This window comes from Choristoneura fumiferana, chromosome 6 (assembly GCF_025370935.1).
Source record: "Choristoneura fumiferana chromosome 6, NRCan_CFum_1, whole genome shotgun sequence".
NCBI lineage: Eukaryota > Metazoa > Arthropoda > Insecta > Lepidoptera > Tortricidae > Choristoneura > Choristoneura fumiferana.
The window spans coordinates 9,423,346-9,438,432 of record NC_133477.1 but is presented as its reverse complement, the minus strand read 5'-3'; the positions used below and the strand labels follow the sequence as shown (position 1 = coordinate 9,438,432).

The following is a 15,087-nucleotide window of genomic DNA, read 5'->3' as shown; positions in this document are numbered from 1 at the left end:
AAACGCTTTTCTCTATGAAGCAAGTATGGCGGTACTGGCGTGTGACGTCACATGCCAGTATGTTTTTCTCTGTCTAACCTTGAATTTCAAACCCTCATAACTTTGTTATTTGTAAAGGTAGCTTGAAAATTGTTTTTCTATTCGATAACAGGCATTGTGTAGTTTTAATTTATAAAACATATTTATACAAAATATTCAAATACCGTATTATGTTGACCATTCAATTTATTTTACTAAAGTTGTACGCATGCGTTCACCATTCGATCCAGCAGTTGAATTGAAATTCCTGGATTTTACTAAATTCCCCAAAATTACCTACACATCCGTGGGTTAAATTAACGTTGTCTATGATCCTAGTGGTTGAAATTTCGATGTTGATCCTATCCCAATCCCGTAGAAATTTTGGGAGAAAAAGTAGCCTGTGTTATTACAGATCAACTCAAATATTATTTTAATTCAAGTAGCCGTTTTAGCGTGAAGGAGCGACAATCACACACGGTTTTATAAGCATTCCCTGCCAGCATATTAGCAAAATATCGGACTCAGTGCCTCAAGTGTACTGAGTTTGAAAGGTTTTCACCACGTTTTTATAAACTTGAATTAGGTCATTAAGACACTGGGCGTAGTTCTCGAAATTTATGAACCCTTGTTGTTTAAGGCAGCGGGCGAACGACGACACGCTTATTTTAGGCCCAATACTGTAAATGAGGTAATATTACTATTACTTATGTGATATTTATTCAAAGTATCTTGTTCAGGTCGTGATAATGCGAGAAAATAAGAAACGCCTGGAAGAACTTATTAGCAAAACCACGAAACAAGTGAGAGAAGCCCGCCGGCTCACGCAGGCAGTACACAACGCTCCGGAAGAAGTTGATCCTTTTGATGACTTTTGAAGGGCCGCCAACACGGACCCAAAGCAAAGCCAACGAGACGATATACTTTGTCCTTAATTTACACGTCATTAATAATCTTGCTCCTTTTCTCTTTCTTCCCATAATTTACCTCTTCTCGTTGTCTTTAGTTACTTTATTTAAATTTATGAGGTTAGTCAACCTTTCTTGCGTGTTATAAATACGTGCTAACTTTGAATTTTATGTCAAAGATTTAGTCTGCCTAAATCAGTCAGTCCCGTTATATTATAACACATTAATTGCTAGGTAACGCCGTATGTTTGCGTCTTGGTGTCTTGCAGGAATTTAAACATAACGGTTGTGCTGTGCAGTTAGTGACTCGCAGATTCGGATAGACACTGACTACTTAACTGAATTTATTGGTTAATTTCTCAAAAATATTGCCAATTTCATTTTCAGCTGCGATAAGCAAGAAAATTGGTTGGCAGGTGGGTTGAATGATACTAAGCTTAGGGTCACTTGTACAGTCCAGGGTTATCCCGGGTTAAGGACGACAAGTCCATACGTTTTGACACAACTTTACCCTTTTTTTATGTGGGAAATGCACCTTATCTATCGAGCAATTTTCGGGGAAACAGAATGAACATGGGATATTACGAGATACTCACTAAAAACAACATGAAAACCTGGGTCAACAGTTGAGTCGGGGTTAAGTAGCTAGTTAACCTAGGCCTGTGTAAGCCCTACTAACTATTAGCCCTATTAACTTAATTTCTTCATAATTTGTCTGAAAACTTCCGTGTGCTCTGGCACTCTTAAATTCTTCTATGCAGTTCAGTACAAGACTGACATATTCAAAGATTGTACAGTCGAGGAAACTGAATCACGTACAGTCAAGTGTAAATATGAATTTATTCAAAGTTTCAAAAATGTGCCACACTCTTATTCCGACGCAAAATGGCAGTAGTAACATATTTTTGAGTTGTTCGAATAGATACTTATTTTTGCACTTGACTGTACCAGGGTAGAACCTTTTTATAACCAATTTCGCTATGCTTTCTTTGGCGAATTTACGTGTACGTGACCTGCTGGTACTTGATTCAGTTTCCTCGATTGCAGTTTACTCGATATTTGTTAAAACACCCAGTTTATATTATTTGAGTTAATTTATTCCAGTAGCACCATTACATTTCCGAGCCACTGGCCTCACGAGTAGATCGAGCGCCACCTACCTAATGCAATTGTAAAGATTATACTTGAAGTACAAGGTAAATCAATTGGGTCTAATTATATTTTATGATGACTAGGCCAATATTCTAAAAGGGTAAGTAAGGGTAAGGGTAAGTTTAGAATATTGCGGCTGTTTCTTTAGCTTACCAACTTATTTGTAATTTTGCTCTTTTAGAAAAAGGTATTCGTTTTAGGTTTATATTAATCAATGCCAATCTATCTTATTTTACATTGTTACCTTTACTAGGTAATTAATCATAGTAATCATGTACATTTAATTTGTATTGAAATAAAAAAAAAACGGCCACAGTCATGTTCGTTTCAATAAAATATAAATTCATATACAATCGTTTTTATTTGTTAACACTTTATAAAAAACGTTTTGTCACACTACAATACACGGTCAAAAATATTTTATATTTGTTTACTTATTGAAATGGCTTATTTCTTTACATTCAAGGCACTGGGTTAATTATATTAAAGGCACTTTTTTCTTATCGTTGACTAGTTTCAAATTGTTATGCCGGTTTTACTTAAACTTAACAAAAAACAGTTACAATTAAATTGTAATAATAATAAAATAATGTATTGTACTTAAAAGACAAAATGTCACATATCAACTATTACACACAGAGATTTGATTACAGTTTATTGGCTCTGTGCACGACATCAGCGCCACCTATCGTCCGCTACTTTGCGGACTCTGAGTCTGAGGCTCGACGTTTTGAAATTTCATCGCGAGATACAAAAATCAAATCTATCACGTATTAATTTTTATAATACAAAATTACTGTGATACCGTGGTTTGAGTGAACAAAGGGTTGTGAATTAATTTTAGTTCATTAAAATTGAACGAGGCAAGTATTATTTATTCAAAAGGTGTGTTTTATTTTGGTTATGTCAGGGTTTATTTACTTCATGTTTAGTTGTACTTTTACTGAAAACAAAAAGAAAAAGCTACTTTAATCTGTCATCTCCCAGGATAACAGGATCAAAGGAATTTGGGCACAAATTTGTGCCTCTGGGAGAGGACAGGTTAATAGTTCTTTCAAATAAAAGTGAACATATATAATTGTTCTCGTATTGCTAGTAACAAATTAAATATCGTTTTCAGATCAAAATGAGTACAATTTTGAAGACCGGTTTTGTGAGTTCACTCAATAACAAATTTCAACCACAAACCGTTTCAAAAGGAAAATTGCTGGTATCTGCTGGACATGTCCGGGATGTGGAGGAATTAAGAACAAAACAGAGACATTTCAATAATTCAAGCTCGCACCATAAAACAAACATCTATTACTAAAATTAGGTCTAAACAAATTTCTTAGTTAATGACAGATTCATATGAGTATGACAGATAACAAAGCCTACATTATTTCTACTTTTGGCCACTTCCCACCTAGTACTTCGCACCCAGCCAACTAAAGCGCATTATACAGCAAAACATGTTGTCATGTTATTTGACTGATTGTCATTGACCGGTGAATTTTACAACATGAACAGGAAACAATCGAACATAAGAACTTTTTCATTTTTAATTACAAGCTTTTGTACTGACTTTACTACTTAGTATTGTTGTCCAAACTACATAGGTAATCCGTACCGAGTTTCAAATTGCTGCCATTAACTGTTGATGAGTTCCATCGTGCGAGACGATCCAGGCTTGACTTGACCACCAGGGTTTCACTATCAGATTAAATTATTATACTGTCATCAAATTTACACAAGTATGCCAAATTCCAGTTTAATCCGATGCCAGAGTGATTCAAAAATAGTTTACCTACATTATGCTTACCTAACCTTCATACGAACGTTGCATTGTTAACCCATTCAGTACCATTGATACCCATCGGCGTTTTGGTGGACCCTAATTAATGTCACAGACGACGATGGGCGTCCAACTTATAATATTAAACTAATCCTACCGTGAAGCAGCAGTGCTTGCACTGTTGTGTTTCGGCGTGGAGAGGAAGAGAGCCGGTGAAATTACTGGCACTTGAAGTATCCCATCTTAGGCCTCTAGGTTGGCAACGCCAGGGGTATTGCAGATGTTTATGGGCGGTGGTGATCTCTTACCATCAGGAGACCCACTTGCTCGTTTGCCATCCAGTCGAATAAAAAAAAACTTGGCTTTATCTGGTTTTCGTGGACGCCGATGGGCGTCTGTCTACAGAAGCGTCGCTATCGCGGCAAAGAACATAATCTTGGCGTTTGGCAATGAATGGGTTAAATAAAAGCTAGTCAAAATGTGCCCTAATTTGAAAGAAATGCTTCTTCAGTTCACACAAGCTTTTGATTCACAATCGGAAGTTCATATTATTAATAAGCATCATCGCCTTTCTTGTCGTTTAAATTGACGGTAACTGGTCCTTCTGGGTTTGTCTCAACGATGAGTGGCCCATGCTTCCAGCCGGGCGGGTATCCGTACTGTCTCACGTCGTCCCACCACTGCTGCTCGCCGTCTGCCCAGATGCAGTACACCACGTTTGTGCTGACAAGCACTGCGAAGCAGACCCAAAACGCCACTCGCCATTCACTCAGTGTTGACTGTGGAAGAACAAAACAATAGAATATTATTAAATCGAGTTTAGAATACGATTGAGCACATAGGTCGTTTCTGAGTTAGGTAATACATGAACATTGTCAATGGTACGTAGTGTGCAGGTAAATGAAAATACTTATTCCAGTACGAAAAAGTTCTAAAGCTTGGGAAAACGACATAAATTATATCATTACGTAATATCCATACTAATATAATAAATGCTAAAGTGTGTATATTTGTGTGTTTGTATGTTTGCATGTTCGTCCGTCTTTCACGTCGAAACGGAGCGACGGATCGACGTGATTTTTGGCACGGAGATAGTTTATGGGCCAGAGAATGGCATAGGTTACTGTTTATCCCGGAAAAAAAAATTATAACAAAAAATTGAACCGACTACAAAAAACCATGAATATAATTTTCTACCAGTCTGAAGTCGGTGCCTTGCACGAGCCAGCAGGAGTGGGCCTACGCACTATCTACATATTGGACTTCAATCACATTCAAAAATACAACCAAATTGATAACCTCCTCCTTTTTTGAAGTCGGTTAAAAATGCATAGTTCCCGAGCCGCGGGCAAAAGCTAGTTTAAGTTATGATTACGAAGTTAAATAAAATGCAAATGATATAATTATTATAAAAACACTGTGTAATGCTTTAATTACCACGAATATATTTTTTTGACAATGTAAATGTATTTTTAATAGGTACAGCGACTCAATGAAACAAAATTATGTGGAAAGTAGGTAATGACAATGACAGATTTGGCAAGTGTTTTTTTTTTTTTTTTAATAAAGCCTAAAGTACAGTAATAAATATCTGACTACTTTTAAAAACGCTCGTATCTCAGAGAATAAAAAAATTCTGAGTGAACTTTATGACCATTTATTTTTCAAGGATCAATTTTGTTGACATATTAATTTGAGATACAAGATTTTTTCAAAGCAGTGAAGATATTTAGTGACTGGTGATGATGAAGCGTACTGTGTAAATCTATTGTCTATAACTAGGTGTCTGCACTGTAACTGATTTATGATTATATTTATTCAATAAGGACTGGTGTGCAAACGGTTTTTTCGACTTTTATTCTCATCTCGGTTTTATAATAGGTACACACAGTTGAACATAGTACCCTCTCCTTTTTTGAAGTCGGTTTAAAATAAGGATTAACCTAACCAACTTAGAAAAGTTGAACAACCCCCGACATTGTCTTTTCAAAATCCAATATCTTAAAACCGTGAAAATCAATTTTAATGAAAGTTAACTAAGAACCATCTCAATTAAACTAGCTTTTGATTAAAAAGTACCGCATCAAAATTGGTAAACCCGTTTGAGAACTTACTACGATGTCAAAGACAGAATGACAGACAGACAGAAAAATATTGGCGTCAAACCCCTCTCCTCTTTTGCGTTGTAGGTTAAATTAAATGAAACAAACAAATTGTGAATGCACTTAAGCAAGCAAAATTGTTTCGCTCTCTCTCTAATCTGATTTTTTCAGTGGGTAGGTAGGTACAGTCAACAGCATTAATAGCGGAGCGGAGCGTGCAAAAATATCTGACACGTTTTTCCGGCCCTAGAAATAGAGTCGTACCTATCAGATATTTATGCACGCTTGTTGTGTCAGATATTGGTGCTGGTGACTGTACCTACTTTAAACGTTAGTATGTATACGTTCTTTTCTATTTCCGTTAGGTAACTTTAAGGGAACTTTCAACAGTTCAAATATTTTTTCCTATAATAGTAGGTATATCTACTAGTGGCCTAACATTTACTGTTAAGAGATAATCAAGAAATTAGATAATTGATAAAATAATGCACAGTTAAACAGTGTAAATGTCATATTAAATGATATAACTCACGTCTTAACTCAATTTAAGGCGTGAGTTATCCGTTACAATATCATTTAATATGAGTGAGTCTCACGATAGTTTCATGTTCAAAGTGTAAATGTCCTTAAAGTATATAATAAAAATATATGTTAAATCTGTTAAAAAAACCTGTTGCAATTCACGGTAAATAGTCAATTTGATATTCGTCTTGACTATGAGTTTATAGTACTTACATGTGGCGTCAACAATCCCGTGAGGAACGGAGTGGCGATTCCGGCGAAGGTCGAGGTAGTGTTCACGAGCGACGTTAGTGTGCCTGCGTAGTTTGGTGCCAAATCTAATGCATTTACCTGGATAATCAGATTCCAAAGTGAGTAATTTACAACGGTTTCGGAAAATCTCTGATTTACAGAAACCAGCAAAATGTTCCACCTATTGTCTATGAAAATTTGCACTTTAAAGTTGAATATTTTGCAAACAAATCACTGAATCAAAAAATCGTTGTAAAAACCCCGTAATGGTTTTAAAAGACCTATTCAACGATACCCCACACTACAAGGTTGGATGAGAAAAAAAAATCACCCCCACTTTACGTTTATGGGAGGGAGAAAAAAAAATTGAATTTATTATTGTACCATTTTGTCGGCATAGTTTATTTAATATACATTCGTGCAAAATTACAGCTTCCTAGCATTGATACTCCCTGAGCAAAGCCGCGGACGGACAGACAGACAGACAGACATGGCGAAACTATAAGAGTTCCATTTTTGCCATTTTGGCTACGAAACCCTAAAAATGACATGATTTACTTTTTAAATTATCAACATCCGACAACAGCTAGGCAACCGTAAACATAATTTTTATTTCAGATGCTTAACGCATTCACTCCACCTGATTTGCACAGATGCCACCGACGCACATGTGCGTTCAAGGTGTATGAATAATGATGACAGCGGCATTGGGTGAGGTTCCGAAAATGCATACATGCGTGTCGGTGGCAGTGAATGCATTAAACATGCATGTTTGTTTATTAATTACCTTCATCCCACTGTAGAAGCCTCCCATTAGGGCCATAGAAAGTACAAAGTAGGCCATGGCGGCGTTGCGGTCGCACCCTGCGTACGACGCGAGAATTATACATATCGCAGGTCCCGTCGCAGCTGTAATGAACATAACATAGACCAGTTATAGATTAAACTATCGTAAGCTGGAATTATACGTCATGAAAATCTGGTTAGTATTTTCCAAGATGAACAAACATAGTATACGCCTGAAAAAATAAAAAGTAAAGTAGCCATTATGAAAAAATCAAGTAATATTTCTCTAAAGATTCCGTATTGTGTACGGAATCTTCCAAGTTTAGGTAAGTATGTTTTATACCTTAGGCTGCTATCTACTCTTAATCTACTAATGATTTTCAAGCAATCTTAGCCGCTATAATTTTCCTTGTAAATTTGATATATTTACTGTCATTCTGATTTTTTTCAAGTTTTTCACCCAACAGTTTAGATTTTAGAGGGGGGAGGGGGGGACGCTCGATTTTAATGAAAATTTGCACTTTAAAGTTGAATATTTCGCAAACAGATCACTGAATAGAAAAATCGTCTTAGCAATCCCCCAATGCTGTTAACCCTAGACCTATCCAACGATAGGTACCCCGCACGATAGGGTTAGTCGAGAAAAAAAATCACCCCCACTTAACGTCTATGGGAAGTACTTACCCTAAAAATTTTTTTTTACCACTTAGCTGAGCTTAGCCGCGGACGGACAGGCAGACGGATAGACATGGCGAAACTATAAGTGTTCCTATTTGACTACGGAACCCTCAAACTAAAAATCATGGGAATGTTTCTTGTTGTCGTTTCTATATCCCCAGGAGTGGGCTTTGTGAGTTTAATTTATCTTTAATATATTATACAGACCGTAGCTTAAGTACAGGTATTAAAACCATTATAAACAAAGCTACGCCTTCGTGAAATCTGCGTCTATATCTGTAGATATAGAATTTTATCAGTTCCAGACGCGGCTGGCGACTTTGTTGTGATAATAATTTTATAAATAGTTACTTGTGTTAATAATCATCATGTCGCCTCGTCTATTTTCTTTTATCCGCCATAAAGACACAGAGATTATTAACTTATTTTTCCATTAAGAGGGGTTTCCAGATCGCTCCAGCTTAATCCGGCTGCTGCACTCCCAGCTTTCTGTTATGTTTAGTTTACAACAAACAACAACGTCTTGGAAATAATTGTCTAGGAGTTTGTCGGACTCGTCAGTAATGACATTCTTCAGCCTCTCAAAATTTACGTGGAAACTTATTGCACTTTAGCCTTCTGAATCCTGTTTTTTTAACTGATACAATGCTTAAGGCCTAGATGAGAATCATCAATTTTGTTATTTCGGAAACTATAACACATACGAGGACTTTGGAGGTTATAGATAAGCTATTTAGTGCCTTCTCAGCGTCTCGCGCACCGAGGTTGAATTAAATTTAATCGGTCCACTAGATTCAAGAAAATGAGCGTTACAAACATATAAATAAGCGTAGATAGACACGGTGATCCTAAAAGGGTTCTGCTTATCAAAAGGAGAGAAATCTGGAAGAGGAATCCTATAGCTTGTTATTTTTGAAAATCAACCCCCTCACTGTTTTGAAGTTATGCACTTTTACATGCGGAAATGCCTCATCATCATCATGTCAGCCGAAAGACGTCCACTGCTGGACATAGGCCTTCCCCAAGGCTCTCCACTCAGACCGGTCTTGTCCACCGCGATCCCGCGATCTTAACCAAGTCGTCGCTCCATCTTGTTGGGGGCCTACCGACAGCTCGTCTCCCGGTCCGCGGACGCCATACGACGGAACGGACGGGACGGAAATGCCTACATACATGTAAATATGCATATGCATGCGGTTGTACATGTAAATATTCTATCATGCCAGTGCAGTAGGTACATATATCTAAGCAAGAATAGAAATTGTTCCAATGCAACAGATTAGACTTAAGCAGATCTCACCAATAGTTGTGTGAATGATTCTCCCCGTTTTGATAGTATGCCATCCCTTTTTAATGCATACATCACACACGAAGCCGAAGATGAATGAGCTGATCCACATCGCAGCATAAGGCAGAGCAGTCAGCGAGCCAGTAGTCTTAATGTCATATTTGAGCACGTCGTGAGAGTATTTTGGCAGGTCTGTGACCATTGTGTAGTAACCCCAGTCATGACCAACCTGTGAAAGAAAAGAAATTGTGACTAAAATAAATAAAATCATAAAGGGTAGTATGAATAAACACAAGATAGTAGTACCATGGTGCCAGAAGAATAATATGAGTACTATTGTATTGCGAAGTCACGAGGCTGACGAGTAACAGTAATCGATAGTGCCGCGGTATCACGCTACTGGCACACTCTTTTACGAGTAATTATTGGCACAGTGTAAACAGGGTCTTAGTTTGCATATTTTTTTGGTTAGGTGGTATATGTTACTTTTTTTTTTGTTTGTTAGTCTGAAATAGCGTGTTTCTTTATCACTAGCAGCTTTTACCTGCGACTTCGCGTGGAATTAGGTTATCGCGCGCTGTTCCCTCGGGAACTGCATTTTTCCGGGATAAAAAGTAGCCTACGAGTATCTTTGGAGTATCTCTATTCCAAAAATCACGTCAATCCGTCGCTCCGTTTCGACATGAAATACGGTCTCTTTTTCTGGTATTTCTGTGCATCCATCATCTCAGTTTGTATTTTCGATATGGGATACCCGTAAAAGTAACAAATTTGGAGTTGAAATAAAAAATACGAAAAGACTCCAAAAAACCAAATCATAATTTGATTGCTTAGTAGCGACATCTCTTTTCTGTGTGAGCGGTTAGTTCTGAAAGAATGTGACGTCTGTCGACGCAACATAGATGTCGCTAGTACTGCTGCTTAAGTAGCATAGTAGAAATAAGCAACCTGAGATATGTATACATAGGAAAAATTCGTGTCTAGATTCCTGTCCAGCAGTGGTGTAGGGGTTATAGCACGCAGCACGGAATGCTGAGGACCTGGGTTCGATTCCCAGTGCTGGTCTTTTTTCTGGTATTTCTGTGCATCCATATCTCAGTTTGTATTTTCGATATGAAATACGGACAAACATACAAACACATATTATTACTCTGGGTCATTGGAATGGCCTTCCTAACTTTTCAACCTTTTCTTAACGTAACAAAGATCTAAAATTATGAAATAAGATGTGGTAACTGCACTTCATTACGCAATGTTACCTTGACTGTATGACAATTCAATTTAAATTCCACCATAAATATATAAAATGGGCACCATAGCCACCCCACGCACTAAGTTACTACTTGCTGTAAATTTGTGGTTAAGAATCAAGGTCAGTTTCATGGCAAACATGGGCATTAAAGTATTCTACTTAGCAAATAGTTCACAATTCTATTAATAGACACCGCTATGTTCATTCATTTGTTTTAACTCATGGTCATCTGGGTTGTATAAGTAAATGAACACAAAATATATTTTTAATCAATAAAATACTACCCGACTCCCTTATTTTTGACTGTTTAATGTATAAGCAAGCATAATATATCCATAAGTTCCATAGCTAGGTCGAATCATAGAATTTATGACAAAAAAAATATTTACTATCCTATTAAACGATCATCAACACTTCTTTTCATTATTTTCATCATTGATTAAATAAAATTTATGAGCAAGCATATATTTTTGCGCATATGATAGAGACGGAGAAGTATCGGTTCATTGTACGATATTTTGCTTCTTGATCACCATTTACAAAAGTGCATTGTCATCAATAAGAATAAACGGGTTTATTCACGTATGTGAATATCGAAATTTTAAATATCGATAGTTATAATATCAACGTTCAAAATATCAAACCTAACCTAACCTACTTTCGATATTTTGACCGTCGAATTTTAACTTTAGATATATGTATTAATTTTCGATATTCAGATACGTCCCCGAATAAACGAAACGATATCGTAGTATGCGGTAGAATTTTGCCAATACTTCCCAAGGAACTTCTTACCTTTCTTCGTGAAGATAAGCTTCCTCGCGTGATAAAGTAGTTTATAAAATAGAGGTTGGTAACTTACAGCAGCACAAACTAGCGCCCAGACCGGCCATGATCTCAAAATAGCCTTCCACGGGACTGGGTCCTTCGCAGCTTTGTTCTCGGCCGTCGTCACATTTGCATTCAAGTAGTTCAGCTCTCGTTTTGTGATGAAGGGATGCGTGTTCGGCGTACTGTAGCAAAGTAGACTCTGAAAATGCAAGCCATCCAGGAATAGAGTTGATCAAATCTAATAGGCTTCCCGTTACAGAAAAAGGTTCATCATTACATCTATATTCAAACTCTATTGCTTTTAATAAAATTAGTACTTTGTCATACATGTTTACAAAGACGTTTTCTTCTTAATATTGAATGTCACACAAGTAATTATGGGTAAGATTATTAACCGGTCGTTTGCAGAAAAAGAAGATAGCAGAAAAACAATTCAGTCTGACCCATATTTGCGTTAGCAGCAAACAACAGGTTAATAATGTTTTGTTGAACTAAACTTGTTACTTACAGACAGATTTCAGGACGATCCCCCCTATTACTAGGTACATAAGTTTATATTTCCTCCAACAGTGGTTCCCCAAAATCCTGTATAAACCATCAGACCTGCTAATTCTTATATAAATGTATGCATTAACATAGGGTCACAAATTAAGAAGTGTTATAGACCAGTCGCGGTTTGTATCCTTTAAAGTTAAAATTCTTATAAATATCGCATCAACATACCCACAAAGTAAACCAGATCAGTCCAAAGCCGCCAAAGAAGTAAAACACGTAAGCCCAGTCTCTCCCATCAGCAAGGAGGAAACCAGACATGAAGGAGCCGAAGATGTTGCCGATCTGTGCTCCGCCGAAGACCAGGGCTCCTTGGAATGACCGTTCATGAGGTGGCACCCATCGCGCCAGCATGATCATGAGTGCAGGCATTGTTGGACCCTGTAGTTTCAAAGAGAATGCTACATGTTTTTGTGAATTTGGACGGCAAACAAACTAGAAGTCTATCTGATAGTAAGTAAGAACCATCACCGGTGGCTATCCGTGACATACAGAATCCGTGAGGTTTACAGAAGCATTGCCAACTTAGAAGCCAGAGATAGATTTCACCGATGTTCCCTGACTGAGAAAAAGCACCGCTGGTTGGTACCGACTACCACAGATAATGGGATTAAATTTGAATAAAAAAATAGTATGTATGTGACAAAATTATTTTAATAGAGACACAGACTCAGTAGAGTCACTATAGTATTAATTAATAGCCGATTTTATGCTCCACATATTGCGAACCAGTCCGTATTCTTACTCAAAAACAAGCTCGAACGAAAGGAAACGGAGCTCGGTCACGGTTGTCTATCAGTTTGAGCTCGCTTTGGAAAGAAACCACTGATTGATTCGAATTAATTCGAAACATTTCGGACTTATCTCGACCATTATTAATACGCGAGTGATCTGTGTAAGTATCTATTTCAGTACATTGTACATTTTGTTTAAATATGTTCAAGGATAATAAATAAGTATTTTTAATTTATTGGTTAATTTGTGTGTTAAATATCTATCACACAACAAAGTTTCATTCTGTTATCTAACAGTATAACCATAATTATCGGTGTTAAATGTCCAATTTTCTGAACACCTTCCTAATTTTTGGATTTTTCAATAAAACTGTCACTGTGAATATAAAACATGTCATAAATATTAAATTGAAATATTATTTATGAAAACGAAAATTATGCCAACGACTTAAATACGAGTATATAGCGACAGTATTCGACAGTAAAAAATAAAAAGTTCTTTGACCCCACTATAACTGGTCAAACCTGATAATAAGCCGTCAACTTTATGACTTTACCTAGCCAGGAACGTGTCTAAAGGCACTTTTATACCTGCAAGTTAAAAGTGATTTAACAAGAATACTTAAGTCAACCTAGACATACATAAACGCATAAGGATAACATCTTGAGTGATCTTTACTGAGAACTGACGATCAATTCGTCCCATGCGACGAAAAAGGTTATATGATAATAAATGACTAAATTGATTTTATTGTTTTGTTTTATTAAGCTATTCTCCAGCTTCATTTCTGTATATCAATTATTTCTCAAATCCAAGTATTTTTGAGATTTCAACCCCTAAAAAAGTTCCATGTGATATGAGCTCGACGTAGAAAGTTATACATCTCGATAGAACTTTACACGCCGGTCGCCTCGCCCCGCGGAGGGCGCGTGCGGGTCTATCGTCAGTCGTCACCGTCTTCGCGGGAGATGACACGCTTATTACTTTATGTTATTTGGCACGTTTTCTTTGGTGTGGGTTTCTTTATAATTTTATGTTAATTTGTGGGGCTTGAATTTAACTCCTAATAAAACGAATCGTCGCTCGAGACGACTTATAAACTTGGCACTAGACCAACGAATCAACGAAGTACAAGTGAAATTAATGATTTAATTACAAATGGTCCAACAGAGAGATAGTCATCATGGTTCAGAAAGACGTAATTAGCTATTTCTTCTATTTAAAATAATAGTGAGTGTGTTTTTAATGTTTTTACGTTTTAAGTGCTACTGCGTTAGATTCCGGAGTAAAGGTAGCATATTACCTCTTAGAACTTTATTTATAGTAAATCAATATAAACCGGAAAAAAAATATGCGTAACGTATTATGATCTTAGCAATAAAAGTTTTATATACATTTCACGATCAGAAAAAGTTTAATAAGCACGATGTATATAGTTATGTACCATTAATCGATGGAAACTAGATAGAATTTCAGAGTTGTAAGAGCACTTACTCATTTACGCCGGAACAGACACGCGTTGTCGAGTTCACTTGTGCATATGTCACCTTCTTCTACGGAACTCATTTAAGTTAACACCGTTTACGTCTCAAATTTTATTTTCTATTTATTTTTATGGAATAAATATCATACATACATACATATACGTAACGCTTTATTCCTGTATGGTAAGGAAAAGACAATAGAGCGCCATACGCTTCTATTCTGACATAGTTCTCTCGCTTCCCACATTCATCACTCCTCATACATGCTCGACGCTTTCGGGTACTTCTAACCTATATAGCCTCTCTTCAACATATGCCGCGATCTGGTCGGTGTACGTTTACGAGGATAATATAATAAACTAATGCTCCAGTCATATCTTCTGCAAATGTAGAAACATCACACAGTACGGAATCATTTTGTATGTATGTAACTTTATTGCACATAAAAATAAAAATACAAATACACAGAGGGGAGAAAAAGGCGAGCTATTGATCTAGAGCGTGATGCGATGTAAAATCTAGGTAAAGAAAGTAGTGTCACCGTTCAACCCGTCACTTTCTGTAGGCACATCGCCAATATTGGAAACATCGCTACAAAGGAACTGACGCCTATAAATGAAATTTTGATACCGAACGGTTACTCTAACTCTAATTTATGTCGCAAGTATCGTCTCGACCGCAGGCCGATGACTTCCAGCCACCTGAACAAGCCGGGTTCCAAAAAGGCTTATAGTACCGTAGACCGCATACATACGCTGTGGCAAGTCATACAGA

The 15,087-nt window shown here is 36.9% G+C and overlaps 2 protein-coding genes across 3 annotated transcripts in view; one reads left to right on the top strand and one right to left on the bottom strand.

The window, feature by feature from the left end:
* The window catches only part of LOC141428987 (cilia- and flagella-associated protein 184-like), a 35,637-nt gene extending 31,651 nt beyond the window's left edge, over positions 1-3,986 (top strand). For both annotated transcript variants that reach the window (XM_074089109.1, XM_074089107.1), the window contains exon 9: positions 759-3,986. In XM_074089109.1, the coding sequence (XP_073945210.1) occupies positions 759-896 (138 nt within the window). In that variant the 3' untranslated portion in view covers positions 897-3,986. The remainder of the gene's footprint in view (positions 1-758) is intronic.
* On the bottom strand, positions 2,421-12,504 carry LOC141428989 (putative inorganic phosphate cotransporter). Its single transcript, XM_074089110.1, has 6 exons — positions 12,266-12,504; positions 11,574-11,741; positions 9,472-9,688; positions 7,495-7,616; positions 6,690-6,806; positions 2,421-4,631 (listed from the first exon to the last, which is right to left on the bottom strand). Exons 1-6 carry the CDS (start codon positions 12,464-12,466, stop codon positions 4,404-4,406), a joined length of 1,053 nt encoding a protein of 350 aa, XP_073945211.1. The 5' UTR covers positions 12,467-12,504; the 3' UTR covers positions 2,421-4,403.
* Positions 12,505-15,087: the final 2,583 nt, after the last annotated feature.

What these genes read in the sequence shown, in the direction of transcription:
- LOC141428989 (XM_074089110.1), bottom strand. Translation starts at nt 12,466, where the DNA reads ATGCCTGCACTCATGATCATGCTGGCGCGATGGGTGCCACCTCATGAA. An exon ending in GGGCGCTAGTTTGTGCTGCT is followed by an intron (nt 9,689 to 11,573) that starts GTAAGTTACCAA and finishes TTTCTTTCACAG; the next exon opens with GTTGGTCATGACTGGGGTTA. An exon ending in CGGGATTGTTGACGCCACAT is followed by an intron (nt 4,632 to 6,689) that starts GTAAGTACTATA and finishes GTTCTTCCACAG; the next exon opens with TCAACACTGAGTGAATGGCG.